The sequence below is a fragment of the Canis lupus genome, chromosome 9, assembly GCF_011100685.1.
Source record: "Canis lupus familiaris isolate Mischka breed German Shepherd chromosome 9, alternate assembly UU_Cfam_GSD_1.0, whole genome shotgun sequence".
In the NCBI taxonomy this organism is placed as follows: domain Eukaryota; kingdom Metazoa; phylum Chordata; class Mammalia; order Carnivora; family Canidae; genus Canis; species Canis lupus.
The window spans coordinates 40126031-40147543 of NC_049230.1; the positions used below are offsets into that span (position 1 = coordinate 40126031).

Sequence of the window (21513 nt, forward strand, 5' to 3'; positions counted from 1 at the left end):
TCTCTCTTTTTTTTTTTTTTTTTTTTTAAGATTTACTTTTTTGAGAACAAGAGAGCACAAGCAGGAGAAGCAGCAAAGGGAAAAGGAGAAGCAGACTCTCCCCTTGAGCAGAGAGCCTGATGTGGGACTCGATTCCAGAACCCCAGGATCAGGACCTGAGCCAAAGCCAGACACTTAACCAACAGAACCACCCAGGCACTCCTTTTTTGTTCTTTCAAATTTAAGTAGAGGTGCTTTAAAAAAAAAAAAAAAATCAGTTCATTCCAAAGCAGCATTCTCCACCCTGGGGCTGAAGATGGAAAAGATGGGGAGTACACAGTGTAATGGGTTGAATTGTGTCCTCCAAAAAGACAATAGGTAAGTTCAAATGGGAGAAGCATGCCGCAGAAAAATTTTAAAGCCATAAACAAGCATAACATGACATAAGAGAAAATGCCTTTATATTTCCCCACACACAAATTAGGTCAGAGGCCAAAAACACAGGACCCAGAGACCAGGTATGTAGTACCAAGACTCCTGTTGCAACAGGTATTTATCAGATACCTTGTCTTCCAACTCAGTCCTCTGACCTATCTGATTATTTTTGACAAGTGCAATCCTTTCAACAACAGCACCATTCAGAACACTTCGTTTACACAAAAGCTCTTCAGAAAGGATCTCTGCTTAATAGCTCCAAGGATCTCTCTGCTGGTAACAGCTCTTCTGTGGTTGTAGAAGGATAGTCGAACCGCCTCCAGGCTAACCTGTTCCAGCAGCCAATCCTCCAGGGAGCCCAGTGCATCCAAGATCCAGGAGCATCCACTGAAGTCTGGGTGAGTCTGGGAGAGAAATGGCACAAGGGTAAGTAAGACAGAGAAATGAACACTTTTCAAAGTAAGCAATTTATGGTCTAACTCAGCCCCCACGGCTTCCATGGATTCATGCGCACGTGGAGCCATACAAACCACCTGGAGGTACAATGGTAGGAATGTGATGAAAGAAATTAGGCCATTGGACCTATCAATTGTCTGAGGAAGATTGGGGAGGGGAATTTGTAGCTGGAGAGAAAGATCACCCTTATCTGTAGAATACAGACACTCTAGCCATAAGTTTTGTGCCTTGATTTTTCCCCCAATAGAAGCAGAGCTAACATCCAACACCTTTGGAAGATGGAAAAAAAGTAATTTTAGAGTAGACATGCCACTGTATATTTCATATTAGTAAGCATTTTAACACTTCTTAATTTGCCTCCTTACATCCTTGCACCACATGATCTCTAGCCATGCTGGGAAAACTTGGTCTTCCTCGGATGTGTCCCTATCTTTTCTGGTCTCCACGCCACTGTTGATCTGTCATCCCTACCTACCATGGCCTCATCCAACCTCACCTTTCAAATCCTATCCACCCTTTAAGGCCCTTCCCCTGCTGCCCCTCTGGCTTATCTGTGTCCACATGACCTCTCACTGACGACCAGAACTCTTTGTGTCTCAGAACCTGTATCACATGCTGTCTTATGTCATTAACAACTTCATCTAAAGTTAGGGAGCTAGGGGGATCCCTCAGCGGTTTGGCGCCTGCCTTTGGCCCAGGGTGTGATCCTGGAGTCCCGGGATCGAGTCCCACGTCGGACTCCCAGCATGGAGCCTGCTTCTCCCTCTCTATGTCTATCATGAATAAATAAATAAAATCTTAAAAAAAAAATAAAGTTAGGCTGGAATAGTCAGAAGAACATTCCCCTGAAAATCACCTACCCAAGTCTCTAATCCTAGTTCTGTGTGGGTATGAGAGGTCATGTAAGCAAGTAATATTCTCACACTGGACCTCAATTTCTTTTTTGTAAAAGGAAAAGGCTTGAAGCAGGATTTGAAGAGTTCCTCCTGGTTCTAAAAATGTATGAGTATTTCCTCAGTGCTCCCATCCCACAGGACTATAAGCCCCTTTACAAAAGAGACCACATTGTTTTCATCTCAGCTTCCCTAGCAGATTTGTCTTGCACTGAGACACTCAATAATGTTTACCCAACCAGCATCTTGTTTTATCCTCACAGCACCATAAGGGGCTGACCCAAAGCACAGCCCTGACCCTTGAGAGGCTTGCAAAAGCAGAGTGGCCTGCCAGACCCATGCAGTAAAGAAGAGGCCAATTACAGACTAAAGATTAGAGTACTAAGCATAGTCTAAGAACTCCCACAGAAAGTCCTTCCAGAAAACGCAAGCTCTCCAGTAATGGTTCTCAACTGGGGACAAGGATTCTGGGCATTTTTGGTTAGGAGGGAGGATGCTACTGGCATCCAGTGGGTAGAGTCCAGGGATGCTTCCCAGTATTCCATAATGCTCAAGACAGCCCCCCAACAAAGAATTAAGCAGCCCCAAAATGTCAATAGGGCTGGGGTTGAGAAACCCTGCTCTATATCACATACCTTCTTTCCTTCTCCTTTCTTTAATCCCATTTCCCCCTTCTTCTCACAGGATAAGCAACAGATTCCAAATGATATCACTGGAATACAGGGAGTTTTGGTACAGTCACCTGTGAACACTCAGCCTTGCTTCATTGTCCTGAAGAAAATCTTATTCTCTTCCCCATAGCGTCTTTTGAAGGGGAAGACTTCTGATTTTTGTCTGCAATTGTATGCTATGGGGCAATACTGGGTGGGCAGGAAGAAAAAATGAAAACCTACTCATCTTAGGTACATTCTAAGTACAGAGCACCCTTTAGTGAAAACTCAATACATGTAACTCTTCAAGGAATAAGAACAGACTAGGTGGTGAATCCTCTCTCTATAAGAGGGTATTAGGAATCAAATTATAGATTGCCTGTCAACAGATACAAGAGGGACACTAAGAGCTCAGGTGTTCAGAGTTGCTGCCAACAGAATCCAAGCCAAGTGGGAAAAGACAGCAACCATCAGCAGATCCAGTTTATAGAAGCTGCTTGCACACAACTTTTCGGGAACTCGATGTGTGAAGAAGCACTCCTGTATGAGAAAAAGCTGAAGTAAAACAACAACAACAACACCCAGGCCTCTAACATGATAATCTGTCTTGGCCATTCTAAATTTCTACAAAGAGAGCACCAACTCACTTGCTTTAGGATTTTCCCCATGTAGCTAAAATAGACCTCTTTCTTCTTCCTCTTCTTCCTAAGGGCTGAGTTGGCCCACTCATACTTCTCTCTGGCTGGGATATAAAGTATAGTCCTCTTCTCCGGGAATCTCAGGCCATGTAAGCAAATGTAGTACATGTGGAAGGCTTAATGCTTACACTTCCAGACTGTAGCACTAGCTATAGGCAAGTGAATGCTCTAAAGAGGTTTTATAGGGAGAGCTGGAAGGCACTCTTTCCTAATAAAATCAGTGACTAGTGATTGCACCTGCAGGAGATGAATACTCTCAGAATACTTAAGAAATGTCAGGTGTAGCGTACAAAGCAGGCTTATGATACATTCCAGAAAGGGGTTTGAGGTGAGAAACAAAATATTAAGCTTTCCTCTGCTCCATCCCATGCGAAAGAGAGGATGACCACTTTGATGTAATGGCCATTAATTCATCAGGCAACACTGACCCCCAAAGTGATTCCTTTTATGTGTGTAGTAACTCTAGGGGTTCTTATTATAGTGGTTCCTGGCCACAAACATTTCAATTCAAAAGGACTGAGAGTAGAATCCTGGAAGCTGTATTTTTTTTGCTAAAGCATCCCAGGTGAATCTAAGGACCAGCCAGATTTAGGATTCACTGGTCTATAAAACCTTCCTGAAGCAACTGCACAAGATCAGGGGTCGGAGTGGGAGGAGCAGCTCTGTGCTGATCTGGTGTATTTGCATTTACATTAGGAGGTTGGCCTCGTCATGCAATAGCAATTAGAACTCAGGTAGGGATCCCTGGGTGGTGCAGCAGTTCGGCGCCTGCCTTTGGCTCAGGGCGCGATCCTGGAGACCCAGGATCGAATCCCACATCAGGCTCCCGGTGCATGGAGCCTGCTTCTCCCTCTGCCTGTGTCTCTGCCTCTCTCTCTCTCTCTCTCTCTCTCTCTGTGTGTGACTATCATAAATTAAAAAAAACAAAAACAAAAAACACCTCAGGTAACAGAGCATGAATAGGGAAGCCAGGAAGTCATCATACCTTCAAGACTGAAGGTTGAGAAACTGTAGATAGAGAGGCCGTGAACTCCCTGCAATTAGTATTATCAGCTCAGCTACAAGGAAGTGACCAGCCTGACATAAGCCAAGAGATAAGAGGACACCAGAGAGCCAGGGTGTCAAAAGAAGAAGAGAACCAGCAGAGAACAGACACTCCTCCCTCTCAGTGATGAGACCCACTGAACCCCTGGCGTGGAGGACTGGTGGATTCTTTTTTTTTTTTTTTTTTTTTAAGATTTTATTTATTTATTCATGAGAAAGAGAGAGAGAGAGAGAGAGAGAGAGAGGCACAGACACAGGCAGAGGGAGAAGCAGGCTCCATGCAGGCAGCCCGATGCAGGACTCAATCCCGGGACTCCAGGATCATGCCCTGTGCCGAAGGCAAGTGCTAAACTGCGGAGCCACCCGGGGATCCTCTGGCGGATTCTAATAGTACTGTCAGCTCCCAGTTATCGAGCCCTATGTCCCTGCCCCATATGAAGTGCTAGACGTATTTTATTGCCTGTAATGCTCATGGCAACCTTATGAGATAGGATATTAGTATTACTCTCACTTTACAGAAGAGTAGACTGAGGTTCAAGGTCTTCAAGTGACTTGCCCAGGGTCACATACAGTACACAAGTGGCAGAACCAGCCTCTGAACCTCTGCTTCTAACCCCATGCTCTACCACCTTCCACACCCAAATACCAGAGCCCTCCCATCCTTGTAATTACACACGTGTGCTCTGCACTATCCGTATTTATTCCCTGATGGAGCATCCGTTTTGCAGGCTCAATTCCCCTGAATTAATTATTTGGTAACAACAACAGAACTACGCTGAATATTTCTGTGAAAGGAAAAAGTGGTTCCCTATCACCTGGCTGTCAGAGTACATCCCACCACCACCTCAACTCCCTCTCTCTTATTACCAGCTTCATCTCTCACTACCTCTCTAGTTAAAAATGCAACATATGCACAGAGTATATATTATATAATGAAATGAACTGGGAGTTTTGCTTTTTATCTTTTTTTAAAAAGATTTTATTTTATTTATTTTTCTTTTTTAAGATTTTATTTATTTATTTATGACAGACACGGAGAGAGAGAGGCAGAGACACAGGAAGAGGGAGAAGCAGGCTCCATGAAGGGAGCCCGATGCGGGACTCGATCCCCGGTCTCCAGGATCACACTCCTGGCTGAAGGTGGCGCTAAACCGCTGGGCCACCGGAGTTTTGTTTTTTAAAATGTTATTTATTTATTTGAGAGAGAATGAGAGAGCACACGCAGCAGGGAGGAGCAAAAGGAGAAGCAGGCTCCGCGCTGTGCAGGGAGCCTGACTCAGTGCTCGGTCCTAGGACCTAGGATCATGACCTGAGCTGAAAGCAGATGCTCAACTGACTGAGCCACCCAGGTGCCCCTGAACTGGAAGTTTTAACACAACCAAGTAAATACAAACTGGCAGAAATCATTGCCACTGTGGAATGGCACTCTTCAGTGGACAGAGGCAATGGGGAACCAACCAAATGAGCACTGTAACATTCAGAAGATGCTGAAGGGCACTGGCAGAGGTAATGTTGCCATAAGAGTGTAGCGCAGAAGGCCTGGTCAGATGGCACTCATTCATTCAAAAAATACTCAGCAAATTTTGATCCCCTACTAAGTGCAAGGCCCATGGCTATGCATAGAAATGGTGATACATTATTGAGAGAGGAATCACAAAACTGACATAGGAGAAAGTCGTAGGGTGATCAGAAGGCTGATCAGCATCTATTAGAAATCTCAGTCATCTAAAAAGGACATCAATAAATCGTCTTCTATTAAGTTCCCTATCCTGAAGATAAAAGAAGCAGTTACCCTAAAATAGCAATGCTAACTTGTATTTATTGAGGGCTCAGTACTTGCCTTGAATTACATGAAGCACTATACAGGCATCTCATTTCATGGTTTTAATACTCAGAGATGGATGTTATCATCTCTTTAAAAGAGATGAGGAGGTGTGCCTGGGTGACTCAGTGGGATAAGCAGCTGCCTTCAGCTCAGGTCATGATCTCAGGGTCCTGGAATGAAGCCCTGCCCTGGGCTCCCTGCTCCACGGGGAGTCTGCTTCTCCCTGTGCTCTCCTCCCCGTCTCCACCCCCAATTATGTTTGCACACACACTCTGTTTCTCAAATAAACAAAATCTTTTTTTTTTTTAAAGATTCATTCATTTATTCATGAGAGACAGAGAGGCAGAGACACAGGCAGAGGGAGGAAAAGCAGATTCCATGCAAGGAACCCGATGCGGGACTCGATTCCAGGATCACGCCCTGAACCAAAGGCAGACGCTCAACCACTGAGCCACCCAGGCGTCCCTCAAATAAACAAAATCTTAAAGAGAGAGAGAGAGAGAGAGATGAGGAAACCGGGGCTTATAAAAATAAACCAATTTGTTCAAGGTCACACAGGTAGTAAGTTGCAAAGCTAGGAACTGAAACCCAATGTGTCTGACACCAAAATTCCCATCAATATTTCTCCAAGCTCAGCCTCCTACCCACCTGCAGCAGAGTCTCCTGAGATGCTTATTAAAATGAAGATCCCTAAACCCATACCATGTCTCAGTACAGGTATCTAAAGCTTGAGTGCCACTGTACCCCCATTGCCTCCTAAGTCTGGGGAAAATGCTACTCTGATCGGAATCCTACCCCATACAGAAGAGCTAATTAGAGACTTAGAAAGGGTGGGGACACTAGGAGAAAGTGACTGTGATGTGGCTAAGCACAAACACAGGCCTTAGACATTGAGAAGGCAGACTTTACAGAGATTAGCAATAACAGTGTTAGAATTCTATGGCTTGAAACTCTAAAAGGGAGGTGGACTCGAGAAAAATAGAAAAGGCTCTTCCTTAAATGGCCATGACCTTGGCTCACTGATTATAATTCACTTCAACCTGGTCCTGTCTTGGTGGAATATCAGCTCCAAATGACAAACCAAGCTCATTAATAGGGAAAACGAGTAACAAGAGCAGAAGATGGGATAGTTGGGATTCAAGGCATGGAGTGAGTCTGGGGAATGACTCAAGGAGTAAGACTGTGCTAAAGGGTATTGGAGGGATGCCTGGGTGGCTCAGCGATTTAGCATTGCCTTCAACCCAGGGTGTGATCCTGGAGACCCGGGATCAAGTCCCATGTCGGGCTCCTTGCATGGAGCCTGTTTCTCCCTCTGCCTGTGTCTCTGCCTCTCTCTCTCTGTGTCTCTTATGGATAAATAAAATCTTTAAAAACAACAACAACAACAACAGGTATTGGAGCTTGCTTTCATGCAGAGAAGTCTACATGGCATGGGGGAGGCCTCACAAGTGGAATGGTCCAGGTAGGTCCAGGCATTGCAGCATATTGTAGAGGAGATTCAGACATTGGGTGGGATATTAGGTTAATGGACCTCTGAGGTCTCCTGGGTTTTGTGGATTCTATTTTTCCCCTGTATCATTTCTTTAGGAGTCAGGTTGTCAGAATTTGCTTGGAAGTACTGCTCATATTATTTCCACCTCTGGAGAGTCTGAAAAATTAATCCAGTTGAATGGAAAAAGTCAGAAGGTCACACTCTGCATTTTAACATCATTTTATTTTGTGATATGACTTCAAGGAGATAAATACTGCTGCAGCTTACCAGTTGAGAAACTCTGGGTAAATGGCAGGAGGAGAGGGGATCTGGGGGCGCAGATGAGAAGTTTTCACCTTGGGAATGCTGTCACACTCTTCCTGGAGTGTCAGCTCTGTAGATACTAATTTAATATTACTGGCGGATGATATTTGTACTGACTACTTGCTACTTTGTCAGGTGGAGGGAAGAAAGGAATCCAGATTTTTCCCAGCCCCAGCAAAATCTTATTTAATCTCTATGCCAAGCTTTTAGAGGAGAAAAAAGTACAGTGAGAAGAAGGACTTCATTGCCCCACTTAAAAATAGGGGTAGGGAGACTGGGGTTACCCAGAGAGGACCCAGGGTGCCGCCTTCCCTTGCTTCTCTATCTCTCCCTTTTGCCCCCCTGCCCTGCATATTGTCTCACAAATGGACGTCCACATTGGATAGTGAAGACTACCCACTATTCAAACCAGAAGCTTAAAGTTCTGGTCTTAGCTCTATCAATGCTTCACTCTTACCCAAACACAGCTGCTCTTTCTGGCTCTCAGTTTCCCCAGGGGATATGTATTTGATTATATAACCATTAAGATTTTTTAGAATCTTGCTATTCAAAGTATGGTCTGCAGGGGTGCTTAGCTGGCTCAGTCAGTAGAGAATGTAAGTCTTGATCTTGGGTTTGTGAGTTCAAGCCCCATGTTAGGCATAGAGATTGCTTAAATGAAAAAAAAAAAAAAAAAAAAAAAAAAAAGCATGGTCTGCAAACCAACTACAGCAGCACTTAGGGATCTTGTCAAAATGCAGATTTTGATTCAGTAGGTCGGAGATGGGACCTGAGACTCTACATTTCTAACAAAATCCCAAGTGATTCTTATATACTTTATTAAAGTTCAATACATCCTGCCTTAAGACACCATCTATCCAGGAATCGATTGTGGATGTACCTTGTTGCTCTCCCTCTCATGGGTTTCTTTTCTTTTCTTTTTTTAAATGATAGTCACAGAGAGAGAGAGAGAGAGAGAGAGGCAGAGAGAGAAGCAGGCTCCATGCACCGGGAGCCCGACGTGGGATTCGATCCCGGGTCTCCAGGATCGCACCCTGGGCCAAAGGCAGGCGCTAAACCGCTGCGCCACCCAGGGATCCCCCTCTCGTGGGTTTCTATCGCATCCCCAAGTTTTCTAGCTCTAGGACTACTTACAATGGCCAGAATAACTTGAGTCTTAGTGATTTTCTGGATTGGGGCTTAGAGAAATGTCACCTGCTCCTTGAAATATAGTACTACACCTACACACACCCATTTACTATTAAATAAACTCTAATTAATTCACCTACTTGATTCAAGAAATACCTAAGGGGCATCAGGCCCAGCTTGAGGGCTGGAGGTAAAAGGATGACTAGGGCATGGCCTCCATCTGGGAGACTTTAGGGAGATGCCTGGACAGCCAACTCCAATTCAGTGTGATAAGCACTTCTGTAATTAGTAAAGAGGATACATTCCAGTGAAATGTTTATAGTCAGAAACTAAGTTGTCACAGGCAGGAAAAGTTCTGGAGGCTGTCCCAGGCTATGTCCTCCTTTCCCATTGACAATATCTTTCCTGTGGCCATAGATATGTGACTCTACTGCCCACACTGGGGAATGTGCTGTTGGGACAGTCCCTGTCTGATGACTCACAGGATACTGACAACAGTGGTTTTCTTAAATTCTTCCCCCATTCCCTGATGATTAGAACCTGTGCTGTGATCCTTCCCTTAGCTCAGGGCTTCTTAACTTGGGATCCACAGAGACAGGTGATTTGGGGCAGAGGGGCAGAGAGGTCCATGTATATACTGTTTTGTGTATGTGCTTAGTACATTTGTCTTGGGAGAAGAAGTCCACATGTTTTCATCAAATTGCCCCACTTAAAAATAGGGGTAGGGAGACTGGGGTTACCCAGAGAGGATCCAGGGTGCCACCTTCCCTTGCTTCTCTATCTCTCCCTTCTGCCCCCCTGCCCCAAATGAAATCAAATGAGTGGGAACCAATGTCCTGTTACTGTCCACCTGCTGCCCCAAGACCCAGGCAAACTGCCCCCTTTCCTTCTACTCTTTCTTCCCCATCTCCTCCCTCTCTTCAGCTGATATATCCCAATTTCCTCTGTGCTTAAGCTGACTATGTTAAAAGGAGCTACCAGTCTCCTGCAGTTTCAGCCATCCCAAAGAGCTAAGGAAAGATCCTTGTCCCCAATTCAATACTGGTAAGCACAGCTGGGCTACAGGAATAGCAGGAGAAGAACTCCCTAGAACCCAGAACTGGGTCTTTGGCAACTGGCTAGCTGATCTTTTGTCTTTAATAGCTAGCTCGAGATGAGAAGATGAACTTTTAAAGTCATTTTCTGGGCTTTCGGGGCAGTGTATGGCAATGAACTCGGCTATGAAGTTTTCCTTTCCTTTATCCTGTGAGATGGCTACAGAGCACAAGGCAGGAGTGCGGGGAGTGGGAAAGGGAGGTTCATAGTTGGGCAAGTCATCAGTGACACTAGGGAGGCAACTGTTGGGTCTGCTTTTACTTTAAAACACTTAGGCTTCAGAAACCACAGAGAGCATATAATATATACTGCCTTTGATGTACCATTCACAGTTCAAATCCAGTCTTTGGCATGAAAGATGAGGATGCATGTTTTGGATAAGATCTAAGGCAAGAGATTTCCACATAATTTCTATATGGATTTGAGTGCATTATGAAGTTATTTTGCAACATAAATTTGCCTTTCTACTTCTACTCCAGAATAATTTGGGCTTATTAAATAAATGTACAAAATATCTTTTGAATAGACTATGTTTTTCCTGGCCTTCTTGCTTCTGTCTTGCAGGACTCACAGCTGAAGTGGGCTGTCTTCCTGGTTGCTGGGCACCTGATAAAGGGAGGATAGGGAGAGTAGGGCAGCCCAGAAGCGTTCTGGGAGAGAATGGGAGCAAATATTTGCTTTGGAAAATTTAGAGTTGATTTTCACAGATAACCCGGAGCAGATTCTCTGAAGCAGCTGTCAACTGTAGAGGGGTTTTTGCGACAACAGCTTTTGTTTATGTGAACATATAGTGCTCAGGCTTGGTCCCAGGAGAGAAGTGAACACAGCCCTGAGACCTGCTCCCAGGGGTAGAAGATGGGAATAAGATAAGCACCGCACAAAGACTGATTTTAATGTAGGGGGTGTGGATTTACGACCTCACATTGCACAACTTGTAAAGCCACAGTCCATTCCATATTCATCTATCAAGCAAGCATTTGTTAAGACCTTTACACATGAGGCACTGTGCTACTAGGTGCCAGAGTTACACCCAAGAACAGAACAGACACAGCCTCCAGCCCCCATGGCCCGATCTCTCATGAGAGATGGATAATAGGCTCAAGTGCATTCAATATTGCAATGGGAAGGACACTTCCAGGGTGCTGTGGGGGCACAGAGGAGGGACAGCCAACCCTGACTTAGGAAATCATGGAAGCCTTTTTGAAGGAAGTGATGTCGATCGAGGCAGAGCTAACAGATGAGCAGAAGTTAGCTAGGCCACAGGGGTGAGGGGTGGGACAACAGGGAAGGGAATTTCAGGCAGAGAATGGATTGTACCAGGGACCCCTGGGTGGCTCAGCGGTTAAGCGCATCTGCCTTTGGCTCAGGGCGTGATCTTGGGGTACCTGGATCGAGGCCCATATCAGGCTCCCTGCAAGGAGACTGCTTCTCCCTCTATGTCTCTGCCTCTCTCTCTCTGTGTGTCTCTCATGAATAAATAAATAAAATCTTTTTAAAAAATGGATTGTACCCTCCCTGGGGCATATTTCACAACTAACATAAACATTAGTTAAATTATTAAAATATATTTAATAGATAAACTATTTAAATTATTTTCGCTGAGGTGGCTCAGCGGTTTAGCGCCACCTTCGGCCCAGGGCGTGATCTTGGAGACCCAGAATCGAGTCCCACGTCGGGTTCCCTGCATGGAGCCTGCTTCTCCCTCTGCCTGTGTCTCTGCCTCTCTCTCTATGTCTCTCATGAATAAATACATAAAATCTTTAAAAAAAATAAAATAAATTATTTTTTGTTTTTAGAATTGTCTGTTCAGTGTTTATAATCTCCTAACATACTCTGTACCAATTTTCAAAGTGTGTGCTGGTTTTTCAGTTGTAGAACATCAGCAAATTTCTGACGTGATTTTCATTTCTAAGTATTATTTGATTTTTTAAAAATAACCATTTTTTAAGAAGATTTTATTTATTTGTTCATGAGACACAGAGAGAGAGAGAGAGAGGCAGAGATATAGGAAGAGAGAGAAGCAGGCTCCATGCAGGGAGCCCGACGTGGGACTCCATCCCAGGACTCCAGGATCAGGCCCTGGGCTGAAGGTGGCACTAAACCGCTGAGCCACCCGAGGTGCCCCAAAATAAACATTTTTATGTGAGGACAATTTTAGACTGTTATTTGATTTTTAACTTTATATTTGAAATCATTTTGAGCTTTACAGAAAAGTTACAAGAACAGTGCAAAAAAGCTCCCACATATTCTTTATATTCACTAATCATTAACGTTTTGCCTTGTTTGCTTTGTCCATTTTTACCTCTCTAAATATATATATATACATATATATATATATATATATACCCACACATATTATTATTATTATTCTTTGCCAAACAGTTTGAGATATCATACTCTTTACTCCTAAATACTTTAGAACCTATCTCCTGAGAATAAAGACATCCTCTTACAGAACCACAGTACAATGATTGAATTCAGGAAAACTAATAGCAATGCTATGCTACTATTTAATTTATAGTCTATATTCAAATTACACCAATTGTCCCAGTACTGTCCTTTAAATTTTATTTTATTTAAATTCAATTAATTTCACCAACAGTGTAAGAGGGTTCCCTTTTCTCCGCATCCTCTCCAACATTTGTGGTTTCCTGCCTTGTTAATTTGCCCCATTCTCACTGGTGCAGCCACTCTGGAAAACTGTGTAGAGGTTCCTCGAAGAGTTAAAAATAGACCTGCCCTATGACCCAGCAATTGCACTGCTGGGGATTTACCCCAAAGATACAGATGCAATGAAACGCCGGGACACCTGCACCCCGATGTTTATAGCAGCAATGTCCACAATAGCCAAACTGTGGAAGGAGCCTTGGTGTCCATCGAAAGATGAATGGATAAAGAAGATGTGGTCTATGTATACAATGGAATATTACTCAGCCATTAGAAACGACAAATACCCACCATTTGCTTCGACGTGGATGGAACTGGAGGGTATTATGCTGAGTGAAATGAGTCAATCGGAGAAGGACAATCATTATATGTTCTCATTCATTTGGGGAATATAAATAATAGTGAAAGGGAATATAAGGGAAGGGAGAAGAAATGTGTGGGAAATATCAGAAAGGGAGACAGAACATAAAGACTCTTAACTCTGGGAAACGAACTAGGGGTGGTGGAAGGGGAGGAGGGCGGGGGGTGGGGGTGAATGGATGACGGGCACTGAGGGGGGCACTTGACGGGATGAGCACTGGGTGTTATTCTGTATGTTGGCAAATTGAACACCAATAAAAAATAAATTTATTATTAAAAAAATAAATTCAATTAATTAACATATATCGTATAATTAGTTTTATAGGTAGAGTTCAGTGATTCACCAGTTGCATATATCACCGAATGCTCATCACATCACATGCCTTCCTTATTGCCCATCACCCAGTTACCCAATCCTCCATCCCCCTCCCCTTCAGCACCCCTCAGTTTGTTTCCTATAGTTTAGAGTCTTTTACACATTTTTGGTTAAAGATCCAGTCCAGGTCACATACTGCCTTTAGTTGTGGTGTCTCATTAGGGCCTTTTAACCTGGACCAGCCCCTCAGTCTTCTTTGTTTTGCAAGCCATTGATATTTTCCAAAAGTACAAATAAGTTTTTTTGTAGATTGTTCCTTAATGTGAGTTTATGTGAGGTTTCTTCATGATTAGATTCAGTGGGTGCATTTTTAGCAGGGAAGTGATGTTATGTCTTTCTAAGGAGATTATATCACTCATCACATCATGTCAGGATGTCTCATTATTGGTGATTTTTAACTTTTATTTTGGTTTTAGTATATCTTAAACTGTAACACAAACATATACATCCAAATGTGTTTATATCTAAATGTTATCAAAGGAGATTAATAGTGAGATAACCCTCTCTATATTACCTTGTTTGAATGTAGATTGTAGTGTTTTGTTTCTCCTGTCATCTCTGCATATATCAGGATTTCTTGTAAATGTGTCATTTATTAATAATATTGTAGTTGTGCACTGACCTTTTAAAAGGCTGGGTGATGGGGTGCCTGGGTGGCTCAGGCTGCTGGGCATCTGACTTTGGCTCAGGTCATGATCCCAGGGTTCTGGGATTGAGCCCTGCATTGGGCTCCCTCCTCTGTGGGGAGCCTGCTTCTCCCTCTCCCTCTGCCTGCCACTCCTCCTGCTTATGCTCGCTCTCTCTCTGTCAAATAAATAAATAAAATCATAAATAAATACATAAATAGCTGGGTGTAAAATTCTACAAGTAACAAATTACTACTTAGCCATGTATTAGAATTTTCTTGATACTGTACCACCAAAACAGTGTCAAAATTAAATTGGAACCTTGAAGCGGATTTAAAGTGATGATGGCCCCCAACAGATAGATAATGATTCTTCAAAAGAGCCTCATTGGTCTCATGCCTGATTCTATATTAATTTGGGCTTATTAATTTATAAAATGCTCTTTGCATATGTAGTGTATATGTGCTATATGTTGTGCTCCTATACAAGATACTGATAAGACACAACAGTTTCTTTGCTTTGGCCTTTTGAAAACCACAGCTACATCCCACTGTAGATCCTACCCACTGTAGCATTACTTTTGCTCTAACAACCCTGGGCCTCAGAGAATATACATGCATGCATTTCCAGTGGGTCATTGAGTGGAGACCCTGGTTTCTCTGAGTTGCACAAAATGTAAGATTTCTTTCTTTTATTTTTGAAATTCAGTTCTACTTACTTTAAAACATACTAATACACGCAATTTAGTAATGTACCATATTATGCAATTACTGACGGACCCACATAATGACCCAAGCAAAAGACTGTCCTACCTTGGAAAGTGTCAACCCTACAGGTCTTATTCCACAAATGAGAACACCGAGATCCAGAGAGGTGCCTTCTGAAGAAGGAGAGCTTCTAATGATAGGCCACGACCCAGCTCTGCCTGTGCCAGGGGCTGGGGTGGCTTTCTTATGGCAGAGATGCTCCCTTGGGAGGCAATCAAGCTGCCTTCCCCCTCTCTCTGGGCTAATGTGAGTTGTTGGCAGCTGAAGCAAGCCTCCAGCAGGGTCCTTCCTTCTGGTTTACTCATCTCAAATTCAGCCATGGAGTTGGAACCCAGCCAGGTCTTTGGGAGCCTCTAGATTTCCTAGAAGATGATCTTAATGGAAACACAAGGCTGAAGAGGAGCAGCTGCCTTAGAAAGTCATTTATTAATATATTTTCATCGGGAAAATTGTAGTCTAAGTTCCAAAAGAATTTTCCGAGCTCAACCAATGTATCTATAAATTGGAGACCACTTAGAACTCATTCTGCTCCACTGACCCAGGGCAGATTTCATATCCACACATGCAAGGCAATATGATAGCTACTTAGTGCCAACGCATATAGGAAGAAATTTAGGACATGGCCCCATGCTCAAGAAGCCTCCAATAATCCTAGGGAGATGAAATATATGTATATTACAAACATCAATAATATAAGGTAATGTTTGGTGGCATGCCCAACGGAAGAAGAGAAAGGTGGACCACGCAATACTGAAGAAGGAAAGCACTGTGCCCTGCGGCTTCTAAATCGAGTGACCTAGAGGGAACTGCAGCGTCCCCACTTCCTAGCGGTGTGCAAGGTGCTCGATCGAGTTCTGCAAGGCGCTTAGAAAAGCTCTCGGCATTTTAAGTGTCCCCCCAACGTCGGCTATCGTCAGTATCTCTCAGCCCGTGAGCGAACCATCATTTCAAGGATGGAGAGGACATGAGCAGAGGGGTAGGAGCGGGCTTCGCGGCGAGGCGATGGAATCCTAGGGACTGACGCAAAAAGCCGGGGAGCGGCTGCTACTGTAACCCGCGGGCGGCCCTCAAGCCCCGCAGAGCGGGCGGTTCCGGAGACCGGGTCCACCCCCGGCCCGACGCCCGTCCTACGCCCGCCCTCCGCAGCACCGCCCCCCTGAGATCCCAGCGCCCGGCCCCAGGGGGCGCTGCCGCCCCGCCGCCCTGGCCCGGCCCGGCGCACGCCCCCGCCGCCCGCCCCGCGCGTGCGCGCCGCCCAGGTGAGGAGGCGGCTGCCCGCGCGGGGGCGTGGCCGGGGGCGGGGCGGGACAGGGGGCGGGGCCAGGGAGGGCGGGGCGGGGCCGGGGCGGGGCGGGGGCGGGGGCGGGGCCGGGGCGGGGCGGGGGCGGGGCCGGGCCGGGGCGGGGCCGGGGCCAGACCCAGGCCAGGGGCGGGACCAGCCGCCGCCGTCTCCGTCTCGGTGTCCTGTGCCTGGGGGCTCCGGGCAGCCGCCGCGGGAGAAGCGGAAGCTGCGGGTCGGCCGCGCCGGCCCAGAGCGCGCCGAGAAGCAGCGGGGCGGCCTCCGTCCGGCCCAGAGCCTCCCTCGGGAAGGCGCCCCCTCCCCCGCCGCCCCGCGGCCCCGCCCCGGCCCCGCCCGAGCTCGCCCCGCGCCCCCCGCCGGCCGCCGCGGCCCGAGCGCGCCCACCTGAGCCCGCCCGCGCCCACCTGAGCCCGTGCGCCGGCGCCATGGCGGAGCAGGAGAGCCTGGAGTTCGGCAAGGCGGACTTCGTCCTGATGGACACCGTCTCCATGCCCGAGTTCATGGCCAACCTTCGGCTCAGGTGAGGGTGGAGCGTCCGTGCGCTCGGGCGGGAGCCCGCGCCTTCCCGAGAGGGGGCGCCTCTGCGGTGCCGGGGGCGGGGGCGGGGGCGGGGCTGGGGGTGCCCGGGGCGCGCCGCGCTCGGGGGATGCGGTGCAGCCGGGCGGGGGCGTCCGGGGGCCCCGGCGAGCCCGGGGGTCGCGCCGTGCCGAGGGGGGACGCCCCGGGGAGCCCCGCCTGGGAGGGGGAGGGGCGCGCGAGCCCGGGCGGTGCGCCCTCGGGAGACGCGGGTCCTCGGTGCTGTCCGGGCGCGGGCGGGGGGCGGGGGGCGGGGGCGGCCAGCTCGCTGCCCCAGGTAAGTGATGTGGGCGGGCCGGGTGACCTCATGGAAACAAAAGTAAAGCAAAATGCAAACTTCAGGGAGAGTTGTGGCGGCCAAGAGGGCCTTGGGAAGTTGGGAAGACGGGGGATTGTTTCGGAGGGAGACTCGGGTCGCATCCCGGATTCACACTTGGTTTTCTATTTATCCTTCCTTTTTTTTTTTTTTTTTTTCCGCCTTGGCTTGCTTCCATCCTGTCATTCAGGATGCAGTGGAGTAGTGATCCCTGAGCTGTCTATTCCGGGACGCTGGCTATTTTTTAGTTACTCTCTAAACGTAATTAGACACGTTTCCAGACATCGAAGAGACTGCTCTGCTTGCCAGTGCCAAGATAAACTGTCTGAATTTGACAAGGCATTCATGGTTTCAAGTTTTTTTCAGGGAGTTATGGATGGAGCCCTTGTGTTACCGACATCCTTGAGAATGTAGTCACAACTCAACGCCCCAAAATGGGCTTCTAAGACGAATTTATTTTAGAAACTCTTCTACATGGGATTATTTCACTCCTGATAGAGTAATATGTAAACAAAACTTTAAAGTAGCTTTGATTTTTTTTTTTTTTATTAAACATTACAGTAAATGGAGTTTCAAAATAACCGAGATTGGGGGTGGGGAGTGTTTCCTGGAAGTTCTAGCCCCGTTTCTTGTAAGGTTTATAGCTAAATATTACTCCATAAGCTCATAAAATGAAAACCATGAGTGCTTAACTAACTCCGCTTCTCAGTATTAATTACCCCTGCTCATTTTAATTTAAGAATTTAAAGAAGTTTTTTAATCTTTGGAATCACAAACCCTATGGTGTCATCTTCCGCTTTTCTCCGGGCTCCACTGTGTCCCAGAGTATGGAGCAGGGGCACAGATTTGAGTTCTACACCTGCCTACTACAAGCTGACCTACTACAAGCTGAGCCAGCCTGTGTGTCTTTGTTTCCTAATTTGTAAAATAGTGAACTTAAGTGCTGAAATATCTTGAAGATCAAGTTCTCTCCTTTTACATATTACTGGTTTCAAAGTCTCTAAGTGTGAGGTTTGAATCTTAAGAAACATTATTATAGTGAACCTAATTTAACCTTGCAATTTAGTTCTACACTGAGCAAGGTACTTTGGAGGTGAGAAGGTCCGAAGAACTATAAGATGTATCCTTATCTCTCAAAGAGGTGACAGTGTCAATAAAGACAGGGAGAAACGTGGAAATTCCTACTGGTTTAAATAATACGTCGAGAAAACAATAGAAGAGTTAGGCTTTATAGAGCTTACATGATTCTTTGCCAAGAAACTGTACAAACTAATTGTTCTGGAGTTCAGAAGAGGGAGAGGTGCTTTAGGCTGGCTCAAAAACACAACACAGAGGAGGAGAGAAGTTCAGATGAGTTGCAAAGGATGGGTAGGATTTGTCTAGGTGGAGAACATTCCAAGTGGATGCAGTGGCGTGAGCAGAGGAGTGGAGGCATGAAAGCTGGTTCTGTTTGGGTGGTAGTGAATATACTAAGTTGTCTGGAGGGGAAGGAGTTGGTGTTGGGGAGTTGTGGGAGGAATCACCAGCTCATTAGCACGACCCTTGGCTAATGCCCAGGTTGCTAGGGCTGCCTTCACACTCAATCACCAAGTCAGTCAAGATCCTGGCTGTTCAGACACGTGCACGTATCTGTATATGTCTCATCTCTGTGTATACTTGACGACTCTGAGAATTGGCTGCGATTCTCAAGGTACAGGTTCAGTGATTGTTTGTGGTTTACTTATAAGTTGGGAGTAATTGGTTTCCGGTAGCCATAAACACAGTCTCAGCAGTACCCTTGACCTCTTCTTCAGTTGTAAATCCTGATTACCCAGGTAGAATGCAGTTCTTTCTCTGATAGTTTGGATTTCATATCGCTCTGATATCCCTCCAGACTATTTTAGTGTTTAGCTGTATGAGCTTCTGGGCTTATGCTGTTGGGACCCTTGAAACATTTGTTTCACTTTGCAAAAGATGACTTGAACACTGCAGGTCCAAGTGCTCTTATGTGATGTTGAAGTGTTTTCATCTCCCAGAACATGGGTGGTTGGGCCATACCCGGTGTGATTGTTGGTTATATATTGAGTGTTTCATCTTTCGTTGAATGTGTGTGGATGAGCCCGATCATCCGTGCCTTCCCCAGGCTGTGGCTCTTTCTTTCACTCCTGTCAGGAAGGTCCTGTTCTCTGCTCTCCCTCGCTCTTCTGCATCATTTGTGGTTGGTGACATAGTTAGGCACTCAAGATAGCACCCATTTCAGGGGTCTGTGTCCTCCAGACTCGATTATAAGTTTCCAGATAGCATCACCAGCATGATGCTGGGTACATAATACATTTCTTTGTGACAACATTTTTTTTTTTTTTTTTTTGCAGTGAGAAGAAAGACAGAGGAAAACAGTTACTTTAAAGCTTTTATGACACTGTTCATTTAGAATTATCTTTTTATTTTGCTACTATGCTGGCCTTCTTTTCCCATCTTGAAGCTAAAACTTGATATTTAGACATTTGCTACAATCAGTGTAACTTTCCACATGCTGTTATTATTTTCAAAAATTGATGTAAGTATGTGTCTGTACATGTGAGTTTGGGTAGGGCAAGATTTAAGGAATGATGTGGACTGGTGTGAGTTAGTATATCTGCGTAGAAGTTTCAATTTATATTTCTTACCCTTATATGAAAAGCTGCTAATATTTTGAAGGCTACTTTCTTTCTCTCCTAGGAGCTCCTTGCTAGGGGAGATCCATTCCGTTTATTTCTTTTTCCTTTTTTGTGGAGGTGCTGGTGGTTTTGGTGGTGGTGGTCAGCTCCTCATGGCATTTTTCAAGAATCTGTGCCCAGGAGTGAGATTCCTGCACAGTCACCTCCTGCCTTCATGGTCAGGCCTGGTTCCTGCCAGCAAACCCTAATGACCACTTGCAGCACTGGCCACAGTATCCTCACCATATTCTGCTTTCTTTGCAGCCACTTCCTTTTGGGACCTGGAACGCTTTGGTTGGTTCCTTTTCTCTTTGCTGGGTCATTCCTGTACTTGAGTTCTTCCAGGATTAGCAGCAGCTTTGCACCCTCTCCCTTCAGAGTGAACTGCATAGAACAACTGGTTCTCATTGTGCTTCTCATTCCCACTTAGCCAAGTGTGTAAAAGGGAGAAAGCAGACTGCTGTTCAGGGTGGGCTTAGGCTGAGGACAGCATCCCAGAGAGCTGTACTTCTCATTTTATAAGACAATGAAATACACTGTAGGCTTCCAGGGGTCAATTTCCTAACTTTGTTGGCAATGGTTCCTGTTTTGAGAATATAACATCTGCTCAGCCTGGTATCTTGGCTCCTTGGAAATTTAATTTTTCCTCCATTCTCTCTTTACTGGTTTTTCTCTTCCATGAAAGCAGTCATTTGAAACACTGCTTGCCAAAGTTACAGGCAACTTCTTTTAACCTAACAGCGTGTCTTTTACACCTTTGCCTAGGTCAGGGGTTCTCAGCTGCAGCACTATTGATGCTTGGGCTTAGATCTTATTTTGAGGGGGCTGTCCTGTGAATTGTAGGATGTTTAGGACTTCACTAAGCAGTCAGATGTTTCCCCTACCCTGGGCTCTACACACCAGATGCCAGTAGCACTACTTCCCTCACATTTATGACAACTGAAAATGCTTCTGGATATTGCCAAACGTCCCCTCGGGGAGGGGGGGCAGCATTGTCCCAGTAGAGAACCACTAACCTAGGTTGTTTTCACTCTCCCATTTCACTTGAAATGTCTTCCTCCTTCTTGTATCCCTGCTCATGTCCTCTGCCCGTCATCCTTACTCATCCTTTGAGACCAGTTCTGAGCAACCTTTCCCAGTCCTCCGAGTCAGGGTTCATTCTGCTCTCAGCTGTGCTCCCAGCACACATGGACCCTTGGACCTAACCATTAGAAAGAATGGTATCAGGTTACGTAGTTGTTACCTGCATGCCTGCCTTCCCACCAAATAGTGAGCTCCTCAGTCACAGCATGACCCAGAGGTGAATCTGGGTTTTGTGGGCCAGAAAACTCATGACAGTTGGAGAGGGGGGACGATGTTTAAGGTAAAGAGTATAAATTGTGAATGCCAAAATAGAAATAGGGCTTTGGAAGGGGACGGTGCAAGTGGGTAGCAGTGAAGCAAACCCATCGCTGGTCCCATTGTGTTTCCTGTCATGCTGGGCACCTGTGTGTTCAATATATTTTTACATGAGTTCATTAAGCTGTCCAATGTTGATTGATTTTTCTTCAACCAGTGGAATTCTTAACTTAAGCATAAGACTGTAGGCTCTCAAAATATTGTAGTTATTTTAATACAGCTTAACTATGTGGGGACAGGAGGAGTGAGTTGTAGAATTACATACCCATGTAGGTAGGTATACACCCACATAAACACATACACACATATCCTCACCACACAGCCTCTGTACTCTTTCTCTGTGGCTGCTTGGTCATTTGGAAAATTTGGTGAGACAAAGGGGTCCCTCTTTCTTGCTTGGGGCAAAACCTTTGGTACTCTGGGTGGTCTTAAAGCAAGTGTAAATCTGCAGTTG

At 45.7% G+C, this 21513-nt stretch overlaps 1 protein-coding gene and 1 long non-coding RNA gene across 4 annotated transcripts in view; one reads left to right on the forward strand and one right to left on the reverse strand.

Annotated features, from left to right (window-relative positions):
* Positions 1 to 413: 413 nt before the first annotated feature.
* On the reverse strand, positions 414 to 14085 carry LOC111097432. The gene is made up of 2 exons (XR_005364682.1): positions 14024 to 14085; positions 414 to 818 (listed from the first exon to the last, which is right to left on the reverse strand). It is a non-coding gene; the product is annotated as an uncharacterized LOC111097432 (long non-coding RNA).
* Positions 14086 to 16458: 2373 nt separating this feature from the next.
* The window catches only part of MYO1D (myosin ID), a 326202-nt gene continuing 321147 nt past the window's right edge, over positions 16459 to 21513 (forward strand). Inside the window, exon 1 of one of the 3 annotated variants that reach the window (XM_038548143.1) lies at positions 16459 to 16614. In XM_038548143.1, the coding sequence (XP_038404071.1) occupies positions 16520 to 16614 (95 nt within the window). In that variant the 5' untranslated portion in view covers positions 16459 to 16519. The remainder of the gene's footprint in view (positions 16615 to 21513) is intronic. The other 2 variants (XM_038548142.1, XM_038548141.1) reach the window with 2 other exon arrangements.